Source organism: Onychostruthus taczanowskii, unplaced genomic scaffold (assembly GCF_017590055.1).
Source record: "Onychostruthus taczanowskii isolate IOZ18803 unplaced genomic scaffold, ASM1759005v1 scaffold60, whole genome shotgun sequence".
NCBI classification, from domain to species: Eukaryota; Metazoa; Chordata; class Aves; order Passeriformes; family Passeridae; genus Onychostruthus; species Onychostruthus taczanowskii.
The window spans coordinates 5,254,742-5,281,214 of NW_024503680.1; the positions used below are offsets into that span (position 1 = coordinate 5,254,742).

General features: G+C 45.5%; 1 protein-coding gene across 1 annotated transcript in view; it reads left to right on the plus strand.

Moving 5' to 3' along the window:
• Positions 1 to 494: 494 nt before the first annotated feature.
• The window catches only part of CTNNBL1 (catenin beta like 1), a 48,114-nt gene continuing 22,135 nt past the window's right edge, over positions 495 to 26,473 (plus strand). Inside the window, exons 1-10 of the mRNA XM_041419314.1 lie at positions 495 to 630; positions 8,001 to 8,189; positions 10,348 to 10,454; positions 11,321 to 11,460; positions 15,096 to 15,193; positions 17,385 to 17,478; positions 18,272 to 18,363; positions 20,938 to 21,010; positions 21,283 to 21,341; positions 22,017 to 22,165. Coding sequence (XP_041275248.1) covers positions 601 to 630; positions 8,001 to 8,189; positions 10,348 to 10,454; positions 11,321 to 11,460; positions 15,096 to 15,193; positions 17,385 to 17,478; positions 18,272 to 18,363; positions 20,938 to 21,010; positions 21,283 to 21,341; positions 22,017 to 22,165 — 1,031 coding nt within the window. The 5' untranslated portion in view covers positions 495 to 600. The remainder of the gene's footprint in view (positions 631 to 8,000; positions 8,190 to 10,347; positions 10,455 to 11,320; positions 11,461 to 15,095; positions 15,194 to 17,384; positions 17,479 to 18,271; positions 18,364 to 20,937; positions 21,011 to 21,282; positions 21,342 to 22,016; positions 22,166 to 26,473) is intronic.

Sequence of the window (26,473 nt, forward strand, 5' to 3'; positions counted from 1 at the left end):
CCGCTGCCTGCATTCCCGAGCAGGCAGCGCCTTTGGGAGGCTATGGACGGAGAATGTGTCACGGCAAATCGCTGATTCCCGGGGGCCGGCTGAGGGGGCTCTGCCGGGTGTCGCTCCCCCGGGGCACCGGCTGCTCGGGGCACGGCGGGCCCTCCTGTTTCCGGGCGTGCCTCGGGGTCTCGTCCGCTCCCTGCCCTGCACCGCGTGGCACCGGGGACAGGCGGGATGTCCCCGAGCCGCGTCCCGGCGCCGTGAGGGGCGGGGGAGGCCCCGCTCCGCCCGCGCCCGTTCGCGACAGCCCCGCGCTGCTTTCCGGCAGTGTGGCGCCTCCCGCCTCTCCCTTTCCTGCGCGGCCCCCCTTGCCTCGCTTTCCGGCAGTGTGGCGCCTCCCGCCTCTCCCTTTCCTGCGCGGCCCCCCTTGCCTCGCTTTCCGGCAGTGTGGCGCCTCCCGCCTCTCCCTTTCCGGCACGGCCCCCCTCGCCTCGCTTTACGGCAGTGTGGCGCCCCGCCGCCCTGGCCTGTGCTGCCTGCCTTACGGCAGGTGTCGCGCGGCCCCGGTGGTTTGCGACAGGTTCCCGGTGGCGGGGCCCGGTGGGCGCGATGGACGTGGGGGAGCTGCTCAGCTACCAGGTGAGCTCGGGAGGCTGGGCCGTGCTGGGGGGTCGGGGTCCCCTGTGCTCCGTTCCCAGCACGGAGGTGACCGCTTCCGTGGCCCCGCTGCGGCGGCAGCGATGCTGCTCCGGCTCCGGTGCGGCCGCGGGCCTGGGACGGCCGCCGTGCGGGGCCTCACCGCCGCATTCGGTGCGCTCGCACGGGGTCTGGTTAAAGTGCCGCTAGGTTTTGGGGGTCTCTCCCGTTTTTCTGCGCGGCGGTGCCCGGTAGGACCCGGTTAGCGGCGGCTCCGCGGCTTTGCCGGTGTCGCTTCGGCCGCAGACGGGCGGATTGGAGCTGGAGCGAGGCCTGGGCTCGTTCCGTGGCTGTTCTTTTCCTCCCTGTTTTATGACAAAACCCATTTAATTTAATTTTCATCAAAATATGTTTTTAGAAGTTTCCTTTGTACAAGTTTTCCTTTGCTCGGAGCGTTCTCTCCCCTCGCCCCGCAGCCGCTGGCGGCTCCTTGTGTGCAGGTATCGAGTGCTGGTTTATCGTCCCAGGAGCAGATTTCAGGTGTTCCCTGTGAAACGGGGAATGCGGGCACGAACTGCAGTCACACTTTGATACCTTTTGTGGGATAACGCCCAGCTTTGCTTCGCTCCTCAGCCCGGCTGCCGCCGTGGGTTTCCCTGGGTGGGGAAAACACCCCGAGGCGTTTCAGCCTGTGAGTCGTGTGAGCTCTGCTCCGAGCTGAGAGCACGGAGTTGCTGGTGTGCCTCATTCCGTGGGGCACACAGCTGGAGGGAGGGTCTTGCTGTTCACTCCATCTTTGTGCTTTGGGAATGTGGTGTGTGGAGATGCTCAGGTAAAAAGGGGAAGTTGCTGTTGGGTTTGAGAAGTTTCTCAGCAGTTTTCCCAATGGTATTGAAGTTTCTGGGGCAGTTTGTCTTTGAGAGCTCCACTGGATTATTCCTTGGTAAGCTCCAGGATGTTTCCCTCTGTGGATTGCTCTGTCTCAAACATCCTTCCACATCCTGCTGCACGGCCCTGCTGGTCTGAGATCTACTCCACTTCTGTATTTCTCTGTCTTTTTCAAATGTGATTTTTCAACATCAAGTTAGAATTCTCATTTCTTACATTGCTATGATTCTTTGGCCTTGTCCTCCCCATCTGGGAGTCAGCAGTGTCAGCCCTTACATGTCTGGGATGCAGGTTAAGGCACAGAGAGGTAAACCTGAATGAACTTTGTAATTTTTTAACCAAGTTCCAGTTTGGGGTTTTGTTGGTTGGTTTTTCTCTTGCTCTCAGAATGTGAACTCCCCAGGATTCCCTCTACTCTGGAGGGAAGTGTCCATCCCCTTTGCTTTGCTCATTTGGATTTTGTGCAGCTTTCCCTTGGATGAGCTTTCAGCACAGTGAGGGGGTGATTGCTTGTGACAGTGGGGGCTCTGTTCTGTCGAGGTAAAGAAGTGCTGCTTAGCTGCAGGGTATCTAAATTTTAATTCCATTTCTTGCTGCTAAAATTGTTCTTAGCTGTGGGGAAAAGCATTTTCCAGCTTTCAACCAACTGCTGAAATAGTTCCTAAAGGATTTGTCCTGGCTCTGTGCTCTCCTGGGCTCTCAGCTGAATGCAGGTGGTTCTTGTGTCAGTAGCTGAGGTGATGCTTTAGTGAGCATTGGAAGTGAGTGGTGCTGAGTTCAGACCTCCAGAACTGGGTGCAATGTGAGTACAGCTGAAACAAGTGCAGGAGCAGAAGGCAGGCAAATAGCTCTGGTTCTGAGAAAACCAGAGCTATTTGGTTTTCTCAGAACCAGAGAAAATGAGATTCCCTTCTGTGAGGGCATTTCCTGCTGAGATGTGGGGAAGAATAGTTGGAAACAGCCGATTTCTCTGCCTGCCATCCTGTGGGTCAGGCTCTGCCTGCAGGGAGGGTGGCTTGAAGAAGATGGCCAGGAGAGTGTGGCTTGGCAGCTCCCCCAGCAGCTCCTGGCCTGCTCCAGCCCTGGATTTGGGAGTTTTCTTGCTCTGGGCTGGGCTGTGGGCTGGCTCAAGGTCTCCTTGCTTGTCCTCGTTGCAGGGATGGTACCGGCTGTCGGGGAGGTGCTGTGGTGCCTCAGCTCTCTGATTTTAATCTCTTGCTGCAAATGAGTTGGTCTTCTCAACCTCCTTCAGCACAAACCAAAATAATTGCTTTCCTCTTACATGTTTTGAATTTTCTCCTCTAAATGTGTAATCTGTGCCCTTGCTTCGGCAAGAAGATGTTCTCCTTCAGAGCCAAACTTGGCGTGGAACACTGCAGGCACCGTGCCACCAATTCAGCACCAAGTGTCTGCCAGAACGGAAAAAGAAACCTCTTGCAACAAAAAATACAATTAAACAGCACCTGGCCGTTTATACAAAGCTCAGGAATCCATAAACTTTACGTGTTGCTGCAAAACAGTTGCAGATGGTCTAAAGTGATGATTAAATATTGCTGCTGTTTGCCCAGATCCTCCGTGTTTGGTCTCTGATTACAGAGGGTAATTAAGAGGACAAAGCCAACTCCAGGGCTATTCAGCGTCTTCTTTCAGTTGTCTTGGGAGGGAATAAGGGAGATTATTTGAATTCTCATTAAAGGCAGATTTCATCACTGTGAGTGATCATTGCAAAGCACTGATTGTCAGTAAAATCAAGCAGCAGAAGAAGCAGTAACTGATGGGGTGAGATCTCCCCGTGGTCTGTCGGGGTTCAGTGCGGCGTGTACAGGGATGGATCTCTGTGGATCCACGGGGGCACATCATCATTTCTGCTGCTGGTATGGATAATTTGCTGTCAATCTGCAATGTAATGGATGCATCTGATGGTAGGGGCAGCTCAGCTGAGCTGGCTGTTGACTACTTACAGCATTATTACCCCAGTAGCTCCTGCAGTTAAAACAAGGAGCCTTCATTGGCTCAGCTGTCTGCCACATCCTTTGGCTCTGCTCTTGGGAGTACAGCCCCATGCTGCTAGAGCTGTCTTGGTGCTCTCACAGGGTGGCAGATGAATCTCCAGTTTACTTCCCAATGTATTGTCTTTGACCACCAAACCAGGGGATGTCAAGAGAGATCCCTGTCCTGCCCCTTCCTGATGCGTTCCTTGGGTGGTTCAGAGCCTCACTGGAGGGCACAGGGGTTTGTTCCCTCTGAAATTAATAATCTATATCCATGTGGGTACCTGTCCTTGCATTTGCCTCAGGTTGTGTGATTTTGGAACTCTTGGGTCTCTTGAGATTTCTGATTTTCCTGGGGTACCAGTTCTTCCAGTTTTTAGCACTCAGATCCTGCGCCATTTAGAAGGGCTGTGTGTCATGCCTCAGGAAGAAAAAGCAAAGTGAGATTGATGGTAGCCTGCTGTATCACAAACGTTGGAAACAAAATTAGGAAGTCATTGAAGATTCCTCTGGAGATCAGGATCCCAAACTGACAGCTGCTGTGCTGCTTTCTGAGTGGCTCTTTGGAGCAGGCTGGGATGTGGGCACAGAAGCTGCATCATTTATGAAGATTTATTTCAGATTTCATTAACAAAAAATTTCTGAGCTTCACAGTAATGAGGTTACTTACAAAACAGATACCTTAGTAATACGAAACTCCTGAGTGTTTCCTGGGTAATATGAAACTACTGAGACCTCTCTAAACCTTCCTTATGTTTGGCAAAGGCTGAAGCAATCAGGATTCTGAGAAATGTGTGTTCTGATTTTGTGGTGTACTTAACCTTGATATTAATGTGCAATCACTGCTTGGAGGGAGCCCAGGGGCGCTGGCAGATTATTGTGCTTTGATTTAGGACGTTGTTTCCCTGTTCCTCGTGGCACACGTGGCTGATGCTGCTCCTGCTGCCCACACTGAGGTCATGCTTGGCTTTACCTGGCTGTGCCTAGACCAGGATCTGTGTCAGGTGTGTCTGGGGAAAGTCTGTACCCAAAGGCTGGGCCCCAGGGAGTGTCTGCCAGCTAACAGACACAACCAGTACAGGAGGATTACAAGAGTAAGGCAAAGATAATTCTCCAATTCTCCCGTTCCCAATTACCAGCTTCTATTTACTTTATCATATTTTATAAACAGTAGCTTTTTTTTAAACCCTTTTGTATTCATTGGTTTTTGTGTGGTGCTATCAGTGTTAGATTTAAATGAAAATGCCTGCTGAATAAATTACTGTGAATGCCCTGCATTCATCAGGAACAGAATTAAGCTTAGCTAACATAACAATTGAAAAATGCTTTTCTTGTGCATTTTCTAATGAATTCTAACTTCTTGCCAGATTCACCTTAGCACAACTAAGTAAAAAACCCCACAATTTGTTTATCAAATAAATGATTAACTTTCTCTTTTCTACCAGAAAGGCAGAACTTGTGCAGATGTCTGTGAAGCTGTGGGATTGGTTAAATAAATGTGTTTGATCACAATCTGTGTGTTTGCTGAGCGAAATGCACCGGGCTCGGTGCAGCAACCTATGAGCTTAATTCTTGCTAGTTGGTAAGAGTCCTTTGCAAAACACAAATGCAAACCCAAGATGAAAATCAATGAACAGAAAGTAATGCCTGCCTTAAATCAGTTGTTCATGACTGCGCATCTCTTGTGGAATGAGCAGGACCCAGGTGTTCCACTCAGGCCTTGGTTTCTTGGCTTTAATAAGTGCTGGTTGGGAACGGCAGCGTTCTTAGCGAGGTTTTGCATAACATCAATAAGGAGAGGCAAAGCCTTAATGCCTGCTTAATAGCGTTTGCCCAGAATTCAATTACTGCCTACTGCCAGGCTGCTGGCAGCGTTAATGATCGCACGCGGGGCACTTGCGTGATTTATCATAATGATCCTGCTCCGTGTTAGAGACGCCTCCCCCAGCAATGCATAAATACAAAAAAGGGTGAAATAATTGAGATGGAAGCAAGGGTGTAAATTCTGGTCTTGAGGATTGTGTGCTCAGAGGAAATGGGGATGGTTTCATGATGGAGTTTTAATTTAGGTATTGTTCTGGGGTGCAGTCCCTTCCTATGGCACGTTAGTTGGCATCTGACAGACCCCCAGCTCCCTCAGCCTCTCATTACACCTCAGGCTTGCCAGAGGCTTTGGTCCTTTTCACTGTTTAGAAATAAGAGTGAGGATTGAGATTCCAATTCTGAATTAGGAACATCCATGGCAAATCTTGTTGAGATTTAGGTGTAAATTTCAGGATTTATGTCACTAATTGCTGTATTTGTGACATTAATCTGTCAAAGATGGTTTAGGATGAGTGGGGTATTACCAAGGAGTGAATGAATGGAAGGACATAGGAAGGGCAGGGCCCAGTGTGACATCGAGGACATTGAGTAAGGAGTATGGATTTACTGAAGTTTTTTCTTTGGGTGATGTCATTTAGCAGAGCACCTTTTCCTTATTATTTTTATGGGGTTGCTGGTTGCTCAGGGAGTGTTTGAATTATTAGTTGTTGTCAATGACACATTTGTTTCCAAATGGATCTATGTGAAATTATATTTTAATGTACCTAGAAGATAAGTAATAGGAATCTGCTTTAAAAAAATAACCCAATCCACAAAACCCTCCAAGCAAATAAATTTTTCATTTCACAGAATCTCTGGGTATGCTTCCATGTCATGGCTATTGAATTATGAGCTGAGTAACTGCTTTAAAAGTGCATGGAGGCACTTTAGAAGGGTTTTAAGTCAGGAATGTACCATTTGTAATGGAAATGGCAGAGAAGATATAGAAAGGAGACAGATAACAGAGCTTGAACAGGTTTGCCTGGGAGCGAGCAGATACAGCTCTGATTTGTGCTAATGTGTTGTCTGGGAAACTTGATTCTGCATCTTCCCTAAAGTGGTGACAAGGTGGTAACCCTGAAAACAAGGTGATCCCAGCCAGGCTGCTCTCTGGCCTGCTTCTTAACTATAATTAACTCCTCATGTGCTTTTTGGGGCTGGGGGGAGGGTGGGCTTTATTTTTTTACATCTGAAAGCAGCATTTTCTCTGGAGCAGATGATTTACCAGCTTGTCATTGGTACTGGGCTGTGCCAGTGGTGCAGCACGTGGCAGAGCTGGAACCACAGCTGGATTCCCTTAGGAGCCTGGAGGGTTTATTACCCTCTGCAGCCCAAAAGTTCCTAACCTGCCAGGGAGCTGGAAATTCCCATCTTGATGCTCACACAAGTGCCAGACCTGGCAGGAGAATGGCAGTGTCACTTTTTTCCTCTCATCAAACTTCTTCTCATCAAATCAAATTTCTTCTCATCAAACATGAGAAGGATTTCAGCCTTGCATAAAAGCAGGGTTCATGGAAGCCTGGTGCGACTTTTGCCATTTTAGACAAAGGGTCCCACAGAGCAGAGGAGTAGGGGCTGCCTGCCAGGTGGTGTTTTATCAATTAAGATGGACATGTGTTAGACCTAATGAAGTTACAGAATCACCTACCAGGTGACTTGAGCAGTGATGTAAAGTAAAAGTATTTTTGTTATTATTTATTATTCTTGATACATACACTTCTTTTAAATAGTAAAGAATTAAGCTTTGTTTTGCTGTAATTATAGAGCATAGAGTACTCCTGTTCCAGCTTGGTTGTCCTTCAAAAATGTGAGAGACCAAATTTAATGTCCTTGTAGCTTTTGAGGGGAAAGTTTTTTCTTCTGTTGCAAATGCTTTTATCCCTTTCTGCCTGAATGAAAACATGGGATTAGGATTAATGGACTTCTTCTTGTCCTTGGCAAATTTTATTTTGACAATTAACTAGAAATAGTGGAATAAAATAATAGGTTGTTCCAAGCAAACCACGATGGTTTGAGCACTGTTTAATCCAGTGCCAAGCCCCTGCAGAGCTGCAGCAAGCAGCAGTCCTCCTTGTCTTGCCTACACTGGGTTGGGCTGATTCTGCTTTGACCTGTCAGCAAACTTCAGACAGAAGGATGGGGGTGAAATGGGAGGCACACAGGAATTCAATATAATCTTGTATACATTGTGGGTAAAAAATTATCTTTCCCTGCTGTCTGCTGAGCATATCAGTCTGCTGGCTGTGAAGTGTGGGGTTGTCTGAGCTGAGTCAGCAGGCTGGGGTGCCTTGATGGGCAGCTGTGCCCCACTGAGCAGGGCTGTTGGGCCACTCCTTGTCTGTGCACTCCTTGTCCTTGCTGTCTATGAAGATATTTTCCCGTGAATTGTGTTCATAGATCAAAGAAGGTAGGATGTTGACACAGCTCTTGGCAGAGGCATTCATCTGCTCATGTGATGTTCCACTTCACTAAATTAATTTCCTTTCCAGTTTTCAGAGTTGTTAAGTGTCGTGTAAGCAAATCTTTTAAACTCGTAAGAATTTCCTCAATATGGCTTGTAATATTGGTATTCTGGTTTGCAAGGGTCACTAAACACTTGTATTCATTCACCTTTAACTTCTCTGACTTCAGCCTAACAGAGGGACAAAAAGACCCCGTGATGAAGAGGAAGAGGAAATCAAAGCACGTCGGAAACAAGCCAGTGCCCGAGAGCATGGTCGTCATAGGGAAGAGGAGTCTGCTGCCCTGGAGGAAACTGATGATGAGAAGAAGAAACTCCTTCAGATAATTGAGAGGGATGGAGAAGAGGAAGATGAGGAAGTAAGTCCTCTGGGAAAGGAGAGGCAGTGGAAATAACCAAACACCAAACCCCTTCTATGTGATTTCCATTTCTTGCCATGTAGGTGGTGAGGCTTAACGTGATTTTTCTGTGCTCATACAGCTTCGGTTTGTGGGTTTGCTTTCCTGCCCTGCGGGGTGTTCATTAATTTCAAATTTCTCAAATATATCAGCTGAAGATTTAAAGTGGGGGCAAAAAGGAGAGGGCTTTCAAGTCTAATCTCTGTTTGGTTTGAGAATATCCATATCATCTTCTAAAGTATATTTTTAAGAAACAGTTTCTGTGTTCTAACCAATTTCCTGACTATTGTTCTCATCAGTACCCCCAACCACGCAGCTTCTCCCCCTCTTTGTAGCTGTGCAGCAGCAGCAGCAAATAAACAAACATTCTTCTGTACAAGAAAGGTCTTGGGTCAGAGGAGGGGGATGGCAGCTGTCAAGGGTAAATGATTTCAAGCCTTGGAGACAGAAATCCAATGCTGCATTGGCCTTTCTGCCAAGGGCCAGGGAAAAGATCACTTTATAAATGTGACACATGGATTGGTATAAATCTAGAAGATATTTGCTTCCTGCTGCCTGTGTCCTGTTTGATAAAAAAACAAGTGATATTCACCACTGCAGAATCGTGTAGCTTTGTAAAATATCATTGTCCTTTGTATACAGCATTGCCAACATCCGTCTTTAAGAATCTCCCTCTTTTTTTGATGTTGAGCTATTGCCATGACAGTTGTTGCTGATAGCAGAGAAAGATAATGCAGGATTTCTGTAGCATTTCAGCTCCAGGGAGGATGGATCGAGAGAAGAGTCCTCCTGACTGGCTGGAGTCTCGTGGATTCCTGCAGTGTGCCAGTCCCTCATCTTTGTCAAGTGGAGTCCTCCCAGCCAGACATTTTAAAGGCTGAAAGTCCAGGCTTTCTTTAGAACTCAAATCTCTTGTTTATTACTTTGGACTGCAGTTAATACAAGTGCCATTAAAATGTGCTTTGTCCCAGTAAATCTGATGTGAAGAAGCTAATCTGTAGGACACTGCAATACTGAATGCAAATTCAATACAAGATATAAAGCAGATCCTAATGGAGATATCGTAGTGATATGTGTTAGAGGAAGCAAAGAATCAAAGGGAACAGAAGGAAGCAGTGTCAGCATGTGTGGGTTGAAATCCCACTGCAAGAAGAATGTGCTTTGGGCACTGTAGTATTGATTGGCTGAATGGGGTGGTGACATGAGCGGGGTGGCAGTGAGACAGGTTGGGCAAAGGAATGGAGGAAATCCAATCATAACTGAAGGCTGGGGCTGGTGTTGTTATTGTAATGGAGTTTGCTGAAGAAGTGGAGGTTTTCTATCTCATGCCACATTGCTGCTTAGAGTCACTGACCAAAGAAACTGCAACACCAGCAGCAGCAGCTCTTGATTTAATCCTGAGCAGGGGATGGGCACAAAACTTGGCTAAAGATGGGAGGATGTCTGGTTTGGTTTTTGAGAGCTTCTCTTAAATAGTGGTTGTAACGCAGTCAGAGGAGAGGGAAGAGGTTACACAGGGAAATCTATATCATCAACTTTTTAATAAAAGAAGTGCATTAAAATCATAAACTAAGGAAAACGTTTGTAGGTGTCAGGGAGGCAGCTGATGTTGCATTGCTGCTGTACAGTAAATATACAACTCCAGCTGAGAAACACCTTAGGAGCATTTACAAAATAAAGAGAATATACTAGAGTGGAATATTGATTTATTTTTTTCTTAGGAAAAGGCTTTAAGATAACAGTGAAAGCTTATCCAAGTGAGGAAAATGCAGAAGAACATAAATTCAGGGCAGTTAAATGTAGACTTAAAAAAAGCAATAGCACAACAAGAGACTTCTGCAGAGAATCTCTCTGTGGGCACAGGCTGTGAGTGCAGGTTTGCTCTCAGAAGCAGAAAAACCTCGATAGGAACTGGTGGTGCCAGGTTACAACAGGTGTAAAAGAGCAGCTCGAGCTCTGAGCTGGAGTGGGTAGTGGTGGCATCTGAGGTGTTTGGCAGCTCTGTGCAGTGAGATTCCAGAGCTGGCTGGAATTCCCAGGGCCCTGGGCCTGGCTGCATTCCCACCACATTGCTGATGTTTCTCCAGCCATCCAAAGCTCACTTTTCTGATTTGGTCAGGAGGAACCTTTGGATGAAAGTTCAGTGAAGAAGATGATTCTCACCTTTGAAAAAAGATCCTACAAAAACCAGGAGCTGCGGATCAAGTTTCCTGATAATCCAGAGAAGTAAGACTATACTTAACTTTTTTTTCCTTTGATTTTAGGTGTAAACCTAAATAAATTTCTGGAATATAGAGATGTTTTCAGTTACATAAGGCTTATGTAACAGCAGTTACTGCCTTGTAGTTCTTCTAAATATTATTTGAAACTGACTTTGTTAATTAAAAATGGCTTTGTTGAGACTCTGGTGGGGCCAATATATTGCTGGCAGCACAAAAACCATTATCAGCAATAATGAGAGGTTCCATTCCATCATTTGATGTGAAGGTGTGTGCTTGCATACCAGCCAGAGATCTGTGTGGGGAGGAAATCATTTCATGTTACCCAGTGCTGTGGTGAGCAGAACAGGATGGGCTCTGAGAGCCTGATGTGTGTTTGTGTTCTTGAAGCCTCTTCCTCCCTTCAAGGTGTTCTTTTATACACATTAAAGGGATTTCTTCCTACAGTTTAATGCCATTATTTTTTTGTCCAGTTTGCTGTCCTTTCCCTTACCCAGTTTATTTTTATGGACTTCAGGCTCATGCAACCCACATACTAATATTTGTTAGCTAGGGAAGGTGCAGCGCTCTACAGAATTTATTTTATAAGCAGGTTTTCTCTTGTGTGGCTGCAGCATCTTGATTTTAATTTCTTCTTGAAATTCTAGAACTGATTTGCAAAATTGGAACAAATCTGCTTATTTACTCTATGTAAATTATACAGTAGAAATGTTTATGCTGCTGCAGGATTAAACTTCAAGGGGCAGGTGTAGGACAGGGAGGATAGAAATGCTGGTGCTGTGTGCACCTGGGGTGACAAGTCCTGCGTGGTGTCTCCTGGAAGGTAGTGGTCTCTTCTTACCTTTTTGTTACCCTTTTTTTGTCTTGCCTCAGGTTTATGGAGTCAGAACTGGATTTAAATGACATCATTCAGGAAATGCACGTGATTGCGACGATGCCCGGCCTGTATCACCTGCTGGTGGAGCTGAACGCTGTGCAGTCTCTGCTGGGGCTGCTGGGACATGACAACACAGATATCCTTCAGTTGTTGAAGCAGCTCTCATGGGAGAGGCTTTCCACAGACTTTTCTGTAATCTCTCATATCCTCTTTCCCAGGCTCCTGTAGATGTTTTTCTCCTCTTCCCACCACACTGAATTTATGTGTTGGTTTTTCATTTTTTTCCCAGTGAAAGCCTTCTTTGTTCAAGTGATATTGATTCTGAATTTTTTTTCAGTGCTGTTATTCTCCTTTCTTGTTTTATGATCCTTTCATCTAGTTTTGAGTGGCAGTGTTAAGAGTGTGAGCAGATGAGCAGCACAGGAGAAGTGAAGACCTGGACTTCACAATGATAATCTCAGACTGTGCAAATTTTGGAATAGCCCCAATGAAAAGGAAACTGTTTTACCCCTTCTTGCTGAGAGCTGAGCTGTCAGGCTGTCAGCTGTTTGTCATGGATTAGCTCACCACACGCTTCACCTTAGTTTGTAAATGTGTCCTCTTCATGTGCCCATGCCTTTAGTTTGGTGTGCACAGAGCTCAAGGCTGTGGGTGGCCCCTCTGGTTAAGTACATAACCAGAGACAATTCCATTTCCATGCTCAGTGAGATCCGGTGTCACTGACCCTCATCCCTCTGTGCACCTGGCTCTTGTACTCTGGAGCTCTGAGGGCATCTGAGAAAGAGCTTCCTATTAATGTAGTGTTGATCAAAAACAGTGCCATTTTTTGAGTGTCCTGGTGCCTTGATGCTTAGGTGTCAGCTGGGAACTGGCACCATGCCCAGCTCGCCACTGTGCAGTCTGTAAAAGCAGACCTCAGACCGCTTTGCTTGTAAAATACTCTACAGCAGATTAAGCTGAAAAATTGTTACATGACTTGGGAGATTGCATGTGTGTGTTCTGAAAATATCTGTGGGTGGAGGGAGCAGTGAAGCCCTGTGGAAAGGGCACTGCGTGTCGACTTGGGACTCAGGCAGTCCTTTTTCCATTTTTATTGATCCATGGCCTTAGGAAGGTAATTTATTCTTTGCTTCTTTATGTGGAAAGCAGGAGATAACACTTACCAGCTTTCCTGAGGTGTTTTGGAATATACAATGTGAAAAGGCCTGTTGGTGCTGCATGTTGTGGTCTGATGCACAGATCTTGGTTTTCTTTTTTAGCACTTTTCTTTATAGCACCATCTATTGAGAATTCATAATTCATTCTTTCTAAGTGGGTGCAGTGATCAGAAGCTAAAACCAAAACATAAATATTTTATTGCATGCCAGTTTATATTAGCGAGCACTGTGTTTGGGTATTTTGACTTGCATCAGGTAGAACCTTGATGTGATCAATGCTGGTCCCTGCAAAACAGTAAAGCCCACAGCTTCCCTTATCCAAGATCTGCAAGGAAATGGCTCTCAAATAACTGTTAACAATTTATGTTGTACAGGGGGAAGCTCCTCCCATGCAAATCCAATTTCGTGGTTACTGTAGTTTAATTATTTATTTTATACCAGACACCACAGATTTGTTTGTACTGTGTGCTTTTATACTGAATTTCTCATTCACAGGGGGAAAAGGAACTCTGGGAATATTGACTAGGATAGCAGAGCTGTTTGCCAGATAAAGTGCACCAGAGCACAGCTTGCTTTGTCCTGTCTGCCATGGAAAGCTTTGTGCTTGGCTCACTGCTGCTGTCAAAGACTTGTCAGGGTTTCCATCGTGAACTCTTTTTATTTGGTTTGCAACTTGCCTATCAATGAGTTAATGGGTAGGAATTTGGCCTGAGAACTGCAATTTTGGGAAAAGTGTATTTCTTGTTGTAAAACTGCTGAAGTGTTTTGAGCTCCATTGGAAGCAGAGACTGCTGCTGCTCACATACAGGGTAGAAGCACTGTTAAGATGAGGCATCTAGACATAAAGCTGAATTGATACAGCTCAGATTTCTAATGACATTTTGTTAAAACAAATGGGAAAATATTTTTTAAAATGAGTTCTTCAAGGAGAGAACTAAACAAATGACTCTTCAGATGCAATTTAATTGTGGTGTCTTGAGGGACTAATGCAAGGAGACAAAAGCAATGTCCAGGGGGAGCAGATAATCTGCTGAATGATTCATACAGTTTTACACAAAACATGTGAATGAAAGATGATCACCAACAAGATTTTATTAATGAAAGACACAAAAGCTTCAAGCAAGGCTTTGCTTTACTATCTCCTAAATGTTATAGGATAGCTGATACTCTCACTGCAAGCCCCAACAGAAGCTTCCCAGACAGGAATGCTCTGTGTGATGAACTCTGCTGAATTCTTTGCTGTGCACTCTCAAAAGAACTTGGTTCAGTTATCTTTGTGGCACCCAGGAGACAGCAGAAATCTTCAACTGATTCCTCTCTGAGCTTTCTCTCCCATGAGCTGATGAAACTCCATTTCCTCAATTTGTCCTCATCCATCCTGTATTAACCCCCAGACCACCTCAGTGGTCCTCTGCTCTCCCAAGCACAGTGTGTCAAGGCCTCTCTTTTATTGGGAGAGCCCACAACTGAACAAAATACTATGCAAGTTGCTCCATGAGGGCCAAGGAGAAGATAAGAATTCCCTCTGTTGACTTGTTGGTTTTGCTCTTGCTGGTGCAGTGTAGGGTGTGATTAGCCTTTGTCACTGCAGTGACACTCTGCTGACGTGGCACTTGCCTGAAGTGACACACTGGTGACTCTCCTGCAGCTTGTCCAGCAGAAGGTCCAGGCTCTCTCTTGCAGAGCTCACCTCTCCAGCCAGCCCCAGCAATGGCTGAACCTCACTAAGAAAAGACAGATAAAAATACTTTTCCTGTTGCTGCTTGTGTGTCTGAGCAAATGCACAAATAGGAGACCTGGGAGCCACTTTGTCAGCCCGGGCACTTGAGAGAGATCCATCACAGGGTGGTTATTTAGGACATTGAGAAAACCACGTCTCCTGCTCTGCCCTTGGGACGCAGGCAGGATTGATCAGCGTGTCTGGGAGAATAGGGAAGTGGGTCTAATGAGCTGGAATACGTCTTGTCTTACAAGGGAGCTGTGCAGCAGGCAGGGGAGCTGTGTGTTATGCAGCCCAGAGTTAATGAGTGAAAATTGGGCTGGCAGAAGCTCTGCTGTTCCTGCGAGGGCTGCAGTTTGAGGAGTGTGCTGCCCTAATTGGGCTGGGCAGAGGGGGGTGATGCTCCTGCTGCCGGCGGTGCCCTCGTTAGGTGTCTGTGTATCAGGTTAGCAGGGCTATCACTGAGAGCAGAATACCCAAATCACATTATTATAACTCATTTCTCTTTGCTTGTGTTCAGTCTTGACAATGCAAGATGGTGCCTCCTTAGACCAACTCCAGCATGTTTGATTTGAAAAAAATAAGTAACTTCCACGAAGAAACAGTAAAATTGCCTGATACAGTAAGCATAGTATCACATTTGTTTTTATCATTTCCAATTGTTCAGATTCCCTAATTTTAGCACTTCTGGGGAAGGTGTGCTGCAGTAGTCTGTGTGCTCTTGTGTCTGGTATCTGTACCCTGCTGTTGTGATTGTAATGCATTTGATCACCTCACTGGTAATGTATTGCCAGTTGCTTTGGGGTCATGTCATGAACACACTGGCCTAAGAGCCATCTGCTCTTGATACTAAGTGCATTTGCCTCCCTGTTGGTTGTCCTTAACACTCGGCACATGTTTCCATAGCTGTGGTTGACTTGCTGCAAGAGCTGACTGATATTGATACTCTCCATGAGAGTGAAGAAGGAGCTGAAGTCCTCATAGACGCTCTTGTAAGTAGGAAACCCCAGATTATTTCAGTGCCTCAACATCTGCCTCAGCCCAGCAATAAGCACTGACCCATCCTGCTATCTGCAGCTGTGTCTGGCTGTCTTTGCTGCCAGCATTGTGATGGAGATAGCCAGGAGAAGCCTGTTCTGAACCTGAGACCATGATGGCTGTTTTTGATAAAATGCTAGAGTTTGGGGAGTGGGTGGTTGCACCGTTTGCACATTGTTGCACCACTTATTTTTTGGATGGAACACTTATATTGCAAAATTTGTGTAGGCTGGGAGATTTTTTGGTGCAGGGAGGGAGAACAAAGTAATAATATTTGTGACTTGGACAGTGTCCCATTGAAAACAGGAGCTTTGTTTGCATTTCCCTTCTCTCCCGTGAAAAAGTGTGACCTGAATTCACTAATGGAGAACTGAAGTTTGTTACCCAAAGGACAGTGATGCCCCTGTGATCTTTCAGTCTTACCTCTTGCACAGGAGACTGGATGTCTTCTACCCAGTAACTCTTGTTTCAGGCCCCAAAATCTGGGCTTGAACTGGGGCATCTGTCAGTGACGGTGGGATTTTTTTCTTAACAAGAAGTAAAAACTTGAAAGTTTCATGTAGCAGAGCAAATGAACTTTAAGGACGGAGGAGGGTACAGAGGTAAGGATCCCTTTTGGCACAGAGAGTGGATCAACCCAGAAAATTACCTAGGTGGGTAGCAGATGCATTGGTTGGTGTTAAGTGTTCCTTGCACAGTTAACTCTCTGAGTGCCCCTTGGCCTCTATGGGGGTGGATTTCCCCTTTTCCTGCTGTTTGTGCTGGATGCCTTCTGCTCCCCCGCTGCAGAAGGGGAATACCAAACCCTCCAGAGAGGTGATGCCCAGCCAATCCTGAGTTTTACAGGTCTGTCCTACCTTGGAGCTGGTGAATTGCTGCCTTTGAGCATCACTATGGCTGTGTCTGTGTCTAGTTCTGTAACTATTGTGTTGAATTTGGAAGACAGGAAATTACAGTTTTTCTTTTGTTTGGTTTGTTTGGCTTCTCTGTTTTCTCCTACAATCCTTGTCCAGTCACTATAATGTTACCTTCCAGAGGTTAATGACAGTGCCCAGAGCCCAGTTCCTCCAGCTGGCCTCTGGACTGTTGTTAATTACTCTGCCTTGGTGGGGAGATTGCTGGGTGAAGGAAATGGGAGGAAGGAGCTGCTAGAGAAGATGTTTTCTATAAAATATGTGGAGAGGTAGTAAATCAAGTGAAGTTCTTCCTGTTTTCATTGTCACCAGCCCACTGATAATAGCCATGTTTAGAGGTTTCATTGTCCTGCTTGAAAGAAACAGGTCAGGCCTATCTTGGGAGAAATGTTTAGATATCTGCTTTTTAGATTACTTTTTCTTTTAAAGAAAGTAGGTAAAAGATTGTAGGGTATCTGAAGATTGTTACATTGTTTTCTGCAGCAGCCCATATGTGTGTTTTTTCCACATACTGGGTCCAAAGCTGGTAGAGAGTGTTTGAATTTGTAATGCTATTTTGTTTAACTGTTCCAAGCTCACATCCACAATGGAAAGTTTGCCAGAGTCAAGCTGGGACTCTTTCCAATTCCAGTTTCAAAGGTGTATTTAGGGTGTGAGCTCTGTGATTCAGGGACTCCCCCCTGCCTCTCTAGTTTTCCTTAACTCACTGAAGCAAACTTGGTGCATTCATCTTGAGAGGATTTAACTGCAGGACTTCAGCTGGTGACAGTTCAGCTCTTGGGTTTGGATCTGTGTGTGAGCATTGTTCTGTCAGCTTTTTGTACCTGTTAGGTGGAAGGTCCAGCAGCAATGTAGGCAGGCAGCAGTGACCAGCTGGGAGTGCAGCTGCTCACAGAGCTGACAGTTCTCCCATCCACAGTGGTTTGTGAGCCTCATGCTTCAGAATTCTGAGGGATTATAAATTAGTCAGGCTGGTTCGGGAAATAAGACTGTGACAAGGTGCATGTTTTCCTCCTGATGGTTTTCTGTTTAATCTGAAACACAAAAGTTTTTTCATTAATTAGGAAAAGCGTAGTGACAGATTTGCATGATGACTCTTTTTCTTCCTCTGAGATTTTACAGCAGGGTTGTTCATGTCTTCTGGTCATGTTTGGCAGGGTATTTCCTTAATTTTCTTCTTTTCATTCTTGTTTCTCATCTCTTTATCTTTTCCATGACCCCGGGGATTTAGGTGGAGGGCCAGGTTGTGGCCTTGTTGGTGCAGAATTTAGAGCGCCTGGATGAAAGTGTGAAAGAGGAGGCTGATGGTGTCCACAACACCCTGGGTAAGTGGCTGCTGCACAGCAGCACAGCAGTGAAAAAATGCCTAAACATTCACTGGAAAATGCTGTAGAAAAAGAATGGATAGTTCAGCCCTCTCACAGAAATAGTGGTTTGTACCAAGGGGTATGAGTTATCCCTTCCTTGTCACCCTCCTCTTTTTCTCTTGGACTGCCAGCACTGCAGTACAGGATCTGGTACAGCTTTTATTCAAGCACAGCTTGGAGTCACTTGTCCCTGGAGCCAGAGTTTGTCCTTTGTCCCATGGCTGCATCATGAAAGGTGCCTCTTCCCAAGCCAGCTGTGTTGGGAGGTGCAGATACATGGATCACTGCACTGCACCAGAGGCAATCACAGAACTGTTTGTGTTGGTAAAGCTCTCTAAGGTCACTGAGGCCAGCTATTAACCCAGCACTGCCAAGGCCACCGCTAAACCATGTCCCAAAGTGCCACATCTACACAGCCTTTAAAAACCTCCAGGAAAGTGCTCCACTGTCCATGTATTTACTATGAACATATCTGTGAGCTATACTTTGTGTCTTAACAATATATTTAACTTTTAGGTAGTAAAACATTTGCAATTCATGGAAGGACATAACTGCTCCTCTGCTGCCTGATCACTGCACAGCACAGAACCATTGCAGGGTGGTGCCACTGCTGGCAGTCACACCATCACCCACTCCTTGCAGTCCTTTGGGATTGTAATCTCCAGGACTGCAAGAATGAGAGAGACTGGAAACAAGAGATTTGTACTTCCTGGTGGAGAAAACCATCTTTTTTCTGTGTTTTTCTTGCCAGGAATCGTGGAGAACATGGCAGAGTTCAGGCCGGAGATGTGCACGGAGGCTGCACAGCAGGGCCTCATGCAGTGGCTGCTCAAGAGGCTGAAGGTGAGCTGGATTCTCATTTTCCTTCTACAGACCAGTTAGCACAAAAACTAGGTTAAGAAAAGTCAGTTGTGCTTGTGTGTGTTGTAAAAGCCCAGTTATGGACAAAAAGTTATAGTTCAGGGTCTATGTCCTCAGCAGTTTTAGTTTTTAGGTTTTGTCTTTATAAATGTCTTGCAGTAGAAATTGTGTCTTTTATCTTTTCATATGATTCATATATGTTGAATTTCCATGTGTGAGATCTGTAGGACTCTGAAAGCTGACCAGTGAGAGGACACACTAATATTAACCATTTAATGGTTTTTGCTTCCCACATTTCTAACAATTTTTGAGTTTTAAGTGATGTTTGTGTTTAAATGCTGCTGGGGGTGGCTTTTGCTTTGAACTCAGCTAATTGCCTTTTAAATTAAAATCTGGTTTTCATACTCTGCATCCTTCGATAGCGAGTTACACACTTTAACTCTGTCTTGTGTGAAAAAATGCCTAAACATTCACTGGAAAATGCTGTAGAAAAAGAATGGATGGTTCAGCCCTCTCACAGAAATAGTAAAGGAAATATAGCAAAGAAATTCTGGCTGTTCTCTGACCTGTCACTAAGGCATTAGACTTCCATGCTTAAATGTCTGCATGATTAGAAAGCCTCTGAATTCCAGAAATTCTCCATCAGCTGTGTAAGTGCAGGTACCCCTCTGTGCACTTCACATCCTTGTTAACAGAAGTAATCTGTAATTTCTCACTACAGGAAGTAACATAATTATGTTCTTTGCTTGAAAAGAAAAAGTGAAGTTAATTTTAGTCTTCCAGGTATGTACTGCTGCCTGCCTTGGAATTGCTGTGGCAGCTGAAAGACTGAAAAACTTGGGAAAGCAAAATAAGCCCAACTAGGAGTCCCCTCCTTGGTGCCACAGAACATGAATGCTCAATGGTATTCCAAGCTTGTGCAGGATGTGTCTGTTGGGTTCTCTGGCTGTGTTAATTGCTGGATTTGGGATGCAGGATCAGGCAGGGCTTTTTCTTGCCTGTACAGGGTCGTGGGGAGCTAATGAACCCCGCTCCAGGTGCTTTGGCTCTTGGCATGCTTAGTCTTGAATCTCTCTCCTTGACAGATGTGTTTGGGATTAACCCAGGATCTCAGCAGCTGGGTAGAGCTGCTGTGGAATGTCTGTAGGATAAGTTTTAAGATCAGGGTTCTGTCTGAGCAGTGATGAGGACATCTGGCACACAGCACAGAGCATGACTTTGTTCCTGACAGCATTTCAGGTCTTATAACTGTATTGTGACTGTCAGAACTGCATCAGAAAGCTCAGGTGGAGAGCTCAGAGCTCACTTCTGCAAACACAAGCAGTGTTTGATGACGTGTGCAGTCTTAGGAGATCAGAATGTTGTTTCCCAGGATTTGCAGGGCAGCAGTTGGTCACCCCATGGTGGCAGGGCTGTACAGCACCGAGCACCCTCCCCTCTCCCTCATGGTCTGCCTGGAGGTGTCACCTGGCTGCTGTAAATGCCATCCTCTGCAGAGTGGTTGAGGATCATTCTGCAGACTGGTTGGGGATCATTTGGAATTTGGAAAAGCTTTATTTAAAGTCAATATTTGGTGGTGTTTGGGATCTTCCTGCTTTCCATGTTTCTGTGTGTTGCCTGGTGCTTGCACACCATGCTTTGTCCCTTGGCAGAAGGGTGGGATGATTGGCCCAGCAGCCCTGCATAGGCAGGACTGTCCACCATGCTGCAGGGAGTTGTGTGTTTGGGGAAAAAACTGGGTGAAAAATGCTATGTTTTAAGCCTAGGACTTCTGCTTTTTCCCTTCTTGAACAGTGGAGTATAAATAGCTGGTAACTGATGATTTTTAATCTTGTTTTATTTTATGAATCTCTCAGTAAAACAGGTTGCATTATTATCTAATTGGTTAATGTTCAGTCTGTTTCTGTAGATGAAGCAGCTTTGGCAGCATGCAAAAACATTGGATCCAATTCAGAATCCACTCTAGGGATTTTTTTGGGGGTTCAAATTCAGCATTTTCATTTCATTATGACTTCTTTAGCATAAAGAGGATGGAGAAATATCTGAAATGGAAGTTAGGTGATTGTGCAGGCAAAACCCATCTCATGTTCTTCTGACTGTGACACTGATCCTCAGAGGAAACTCTGGCAGTTACTATATAATGTTATTGTGACGTGTGTTCTGAAATTCTGGTTTTGCTGACAGGCACAGGCTTCCAGAACAGAGATAAGTGCCATGCACCCAGGTAACGTTGTGGAAAATATATCACAGGAAAGAGATTCTGTGTGGCAAACAACTGGAGACTGTTCTTGGGGGTTTTGAGCCAACTTGGCCAAACCTACTGATGTAGGACCATGTGAAGCATTACAGTGGACATTCTACATGTGTGCATGAACCCACATGCACCTCCCATCACCCCTGCATCAGAATTGTTACTGAGGAAAACTGCAGAATTACTGCAGAGGTGTTTTATTTTATGTGCTGCTCATACATTTGGTGATTTGATTAATGTGTTCTTCAAATCAATGAGGTGGTGAGGGCTGTGCCCTGATGGGTCTCTTGCTCCTTCCCCCACAGGCTAAGATGCCTTTTGATGCCAACAAGCTGTACTGCAGTGAGGTGCTGGCGATTCTGCTCCAGAATAATGATGGTGAGCCATGCCTGCCATATCTCTGTCAGTGAGGGCAGAATCCAGGCTTCTCTCAGATCACAGCAGCACTTTTCTGCCTCCAGCTCTCCTTTGCTGGCTTAACTCTCCCCCATGTGCTCCCTCACCTCCACCCGCTCTTTCTCTGCAGCTTTTGTGCTCTGTCAAGCTGTATTGATTTTGTTTGCTGATGTATCAGTGTTAGATGGCTGTAAAATCTGACAGTTAGCTTCATTTTTCTCTCTCTTTTCCCCCTTCCCCCCACCTCCGTCTAGACAACAGAGAATTGCTTGGGGAGCTGGATGGGATCGATGTGCTGCTTCAGCAGTTATCTGTGAGTAATTCCCACATGCCTTCTCTTCCATCGGGAGACTGCTGGCCTGGGTGGGAGGAGTGGAAAACATCAGGGGTGCTGTCCTAGCAGCGCTTCATATTTGGTGAGGCACAGTCCCAAAATATCTTCCATGTGGTGTGTCATCCATGGTCAGTGAGATGAATCCCTTCTGTAAAGATGTTAATGCTGAGCTGCAGGGAAGTTGAATTATTACATTATAGTTTCATGGCAAGTTGGAGGTAGGCAGGGTTGGAATTGGTCCATCTTCAGCATGCTCCACTCCAAGCACAGGGCTGCCCATGTCTGAGCTGGCTGAAGGTAGTGTGTTGCTAGCTTGCCTATATTTCTTCAGGCAGTGCTGTCTGCAGCACCCTTAGGTATGAATTGTGTAGGAATCTCTGGTAATCAGCTTATCACATACCTGAGGGTGAATTTGCCCTTCCCCTTGCAGGCCCTGTGTATTATCCTTTAAATCCTGCACCAGGCTGCTGCACATTTGTGGGTGCACAGTCAAGGCAGCAAAGGGTAGCAGCTACAGAGGATGCAGCAGTGACCTCTGTGATCACTGGCTGACACTTCTCAGGTGCTGGAGCTTTTGGTGCAGACTCTTCACAAACTCTTTTGCAACAGCACAGCCCAACATCTGGGGGTAATTTTGCTTTCTTTGTCATTCAGGTGTTTAAACGACACAATCCAAGTACAGCAGAGGAACAGGAAATGATGGAGAACCTGTTTGACTCCCTTTGCTCCTGCCTAATGCTCAGCTCCAACCGCGATCGCTTCCTGAAGGGTGAGGGTCTGCAGCTGATGAACCTGATGCTCAGGTACCTCATTAGCCTTGTGATTTCCTTCCTGCTTTTGATGTGCCAATACATATTATAGCTAGATATTTGGCTGTCTTCCCTTTCTTTTTTTTTTTCTATCAGGTAAGTAAGTTGGACTTTCTCAGACATGGAATCTCCACTCTTTATTTTCTAAGAACTGAGGTTGCCACAGTGGCTGCTGGAAAGTGGCATATCTTTTCATCTGGGTGTCTGCTAGAGAATGGTGTAGGTCAGGTAAATCCTCTAAGGATTTAAATGACCTCTATGAGGGCAGGAGAGGACCTTTGGATGTATCTAGAGAAAACATTTTTCTTTTTTTTTCCCAGTTCAGGCTCCACTGTGTTGTGTAGCCTCTGAGCTGCTGAATTTTTGTGGTTGCTGATACAAAAATTACTTTTGTGAATGGGGCGTAAGTTTGCATTTCTTATGCTGTGCTTTGTCACACCCTAAACCTCTGGGGCTTCTCTGCTCTCTCTGCACTTTTCCTTGCTGGGCTGGCACCGAGTTGTGTCTGCTGGGCTGTCTGGCTCCCCAGAGCTGCGGGAGGGCACAGCGGACTCTGTCTGGCTGTCCCCAGAGTGCCAGGCTGTGTGCTGGCTGGTTAGCAAACACCAGCCAGGAATGCTGAGCTCCTGCAGCTCAGGGCTGGGGAATGTGTGGCAGCAGGGAACTGAATAAATAACCCAACATGGATTATTCAAATAGGAACGCTGGGTTTTCTTGAGGCTAATTAAAGAAAAGCTCCAAAACTAAGAACGGGAGGGAGGCCTCCCTCTGCCTGGAGTCCTAAGCTGCTAAACCAGCCTTGCAGAACTAATTAGTTGGAGTTTTTGTGCCATGTGGGTGGGATTCAGTGTTTGGATTTTTAAGAGCTTTTTACCCATTTTTTGGCTGTACTGTTTACCACTCTCTGCACAGGATTCCAGCTGGAAAATTATGATGAGAGGAAAATTTCTCCTTGGCTGCATTTTGCCCCCCATAGTAGTTGCAAAGGGGTTGGGAGGGACAAACTGTGATGAATCTGCCAGCAACAGCTCTGTCTGATAGACAGAATTTCCAAGGCCTTAATCTGTGGATTCTACAATTTGAGTGGGATTGGTAAAGTGACAGTGGAAAAAACTAACCTATTACAGAATTTGTTCTAGAAGCTTCTGTCGCTATTGTCCACAGGCATGTACTATACTGACAGCTGATTATTTTATATTTTTTAAACTCTTCTAGTGCAGTGCTTAGAAGCTCTCACAGGTGCTCAGTTTTTCTTGGACAGAGCAACTTAAGTGACCACAGTCTGTTGTCGTAAATAGGGAGTGAATGTGGATAGTTGTGATCTGAAGCTGTACATCTGTATCTGCTTGATACCTTCATGATAAACAGCAGAGAGCAGACATGCCTTTCAGTTGTGATTGACCACCTTGCCCACAAACAAGGCAGAGTATTTTTCTCTCCTGTTGGTGTCCTCTGAAGGCTGGGGGCAGAGAACTGTTGTTTTTTGGTTTTACTTTGGAGGTGGTTAATCACTGTACCGCAGCCTGTGCAGATGAAAGGACAAATAGGCAAAGTTGAAAGTGTATTGACATGATGTGAGATAGATAAGCTGTGTGAGAATAAAGATATCAGGCTTGAATCTCCATTACTGTCGTAGGGAACACAGCATTCTGTGTCTGGTGCTGCCCGATCCATCCAGCCAAGTCGTTCCATTATTGATGGTTGTGCACACAGACCTGCAGAGAGCTCAGTAGCTTTCAATGAGCATTTAATGTGCTCATGATATTCCTACAGATAGTCATGAGAACAGGATGGTTTCTGTTGTACTGAGCCTTAAAATGTGTGGCCAACAGCAAAAGGCAATGTTGTATCATGTGAACTTCTTCTTGTTTAAAGGGGGTCAGTGGTAATGCCTGAAAATGAGCCCAGTGTGGCTGATGTGCCTTATTGTGCATGTCCATGGCCAGATGGGTCCTGGGCTCATGCTGTGATTGGGATTTGCAGTTGGCCCTGAAGGAATTGGGGCTTCACCAGGCAGGTACATGGGAGGTGAGCAGAGGGTCTGGGAGAAGAGCAGGTCGAGAGGGATGAAGCTGATGACAGCAGGAGTGAAGGAGGAAATTTGGAAGTAGAATGAGAGCAGGGCTATGTATAATTATTTAATTTACATCTCTACACCAAGGGAAGCTTGTTTATTTTATGTCACATCTTTATCAAAAACAAGATGGTTTATCAAGGTAGTAGCCACCAGCGGAAAGTTTATAAATGTCCCTTAGAATTAAACTAAACTTTCTTTTTAGTTCAGGAAGTACTTCTTACTGCTCAGTCCCTCAGTCTTACCTTAGTAACCTAACTGCAGTTTAGCCAAAAGAGAGGGAAACAGGCTTGTCCTGTCAGCTCCTGGTGCACACTGACAGGCAGTTATTGCTTTGGCTGTAGAGCCCTGTGGGGTTTGAGGAGATGCAGCCCTGCCACTCCCAGGGGATGCCAGGGAGATTCTCTGTTGCTCGGGGAAAATTATGTGTGGCTTCCCCAGCTATGAACTGAGGAGCATGTGTATGCACAGAGACAAATACAGCCCAGGGAGCTTATGGGGACCTGCATCACTTGGGCCACAAAATGTTCTGTCCTGCAGCTATGCTGGGACTTTTCTTGACCCCCAGTAAAAGCTTTTGTCTCCTGTGTAGAAAACAAGGTGAAACCAGACAACTCCATATGGCACCCTAAAGCTTTTCTGTAGCTATTTCAGGGTACATTTTTTTTATATGATTATTAAAATATTTTTATGTTTTCTTGTCCTGCTGTTCCTAATGACCCCTGGAAACATAAGCTGTCTCTTTACTAAATCTTCTGGTTAATTAAACGGAACCATTTTATGCACACTTTCCCAGGAAATCCAGTGTTCTGCGTTTACTGTATTTTGGAAAGTTAAAGGCTATGTTCTGCTAATGTGGAAAGTACAAATAATGTCAGCAACCTTTTTTTCTTTTTTTTTTTTTTTAATAAAAGATATATCAAAAGAGTTGTCTCAGATGTAAAGGGTGTTAAAAGGAGAAAAACAATGGTCAGTGAGTAAAGTTGTAATTCAGAGTTTCCATGAACATTGAGGCCCCTCTGCATTTGGTGATTCTCATGTTTGCTTGTCTGTGAATTAGTGTTCAGCTAAAAGTTCCCTCAATGAGCACAGATGAGACTAAGATAAACTGCTTGCCCTCTGGCAGAATAAATATTTCAAATAAAATCAACTCCAGACAGTCCAGGCAAGCAGCTATTGATCTCTAAAAGCCTGAACTTAAACCCAATGAATATTCCAGAGCTCAGCCCTGCACAGCCTTCCTAAATGCTGATCAATATGCAATTACTTCCCCTGAAAACATTTCTGGTGTCATCTGGCCTAAGGAGTACTTTATTTTTAGCTCTCTGTGGTGGGGATGTGGGGGTGCCAAACCACCCTCCTGCATAGCTCTTGGTTGCTGGGGGGAGCTCAGGGTCCAGCTCCACATGCTGCCCTCCCACCATGGGGTCACAAGTGCCTGTGGCTGCACTGGGCAGGGTCACTTTCTTGCAGTCTGGGGTGTTCATTTTAGGTATTTTAGTCTGCCTGTTGTTAGGGGCTCATGAAGTTGGGTCTCTGCAGGGAAGTTGTTTTCCACAGCTTTCTGGAGGCTTTGAGGGGCCCCTGCTGATGGACATGGGCTCCTGGTGGCTCAGTCTGCAGCTGGGCAGGGTCAGAGGAGATTGGCATGTGCTTGGGGTAGAAGGTGGTGAGGCTTGTGACTGTCCTGTCCTGGAGGGAATGTCCTCCTAGGCTGGCCTTTGGGGACACTGGTGGCTTATGCTCATGTTAGCTCCTACTGATACTACTTGGTCTGGGCTGTATTGCTGACCAGTTTTTCAGTTCAGTTTCAGTTTTGCCCTGGATGAATTACAACTTCCTCTGGTTTGGTTTGTGAGGTACAGGGCAGCTGGAGATCATTTTCAGGGCATCCCTGTGTTATTGGTGTGAGTTACCACCATCAACATTCTGAACTGGCATTAAAGCAGAACAGCCCAGAGTCTGTCAGCCTCCTTCCATTGTGTGGTTCCTGGTGATGGGTTTCATTAAAACAGACCCAGCTATGCTCACCAAGCTTACTCCTTTATTAAATTAAACTGTAATTAGATTGAAATCCTGATCTTTTTGGAGATAGTATTTGCCTTTTGTATCCAACCCAGCCTCCCCCTTCTGTTTTGTGCCAGTGTTTGTAAAGGAGTGAAAAAAATATCTTCTTCAGTAGCCAAGAAATAAGAAAATAAAACCATGACAATAAAATACATAAAATG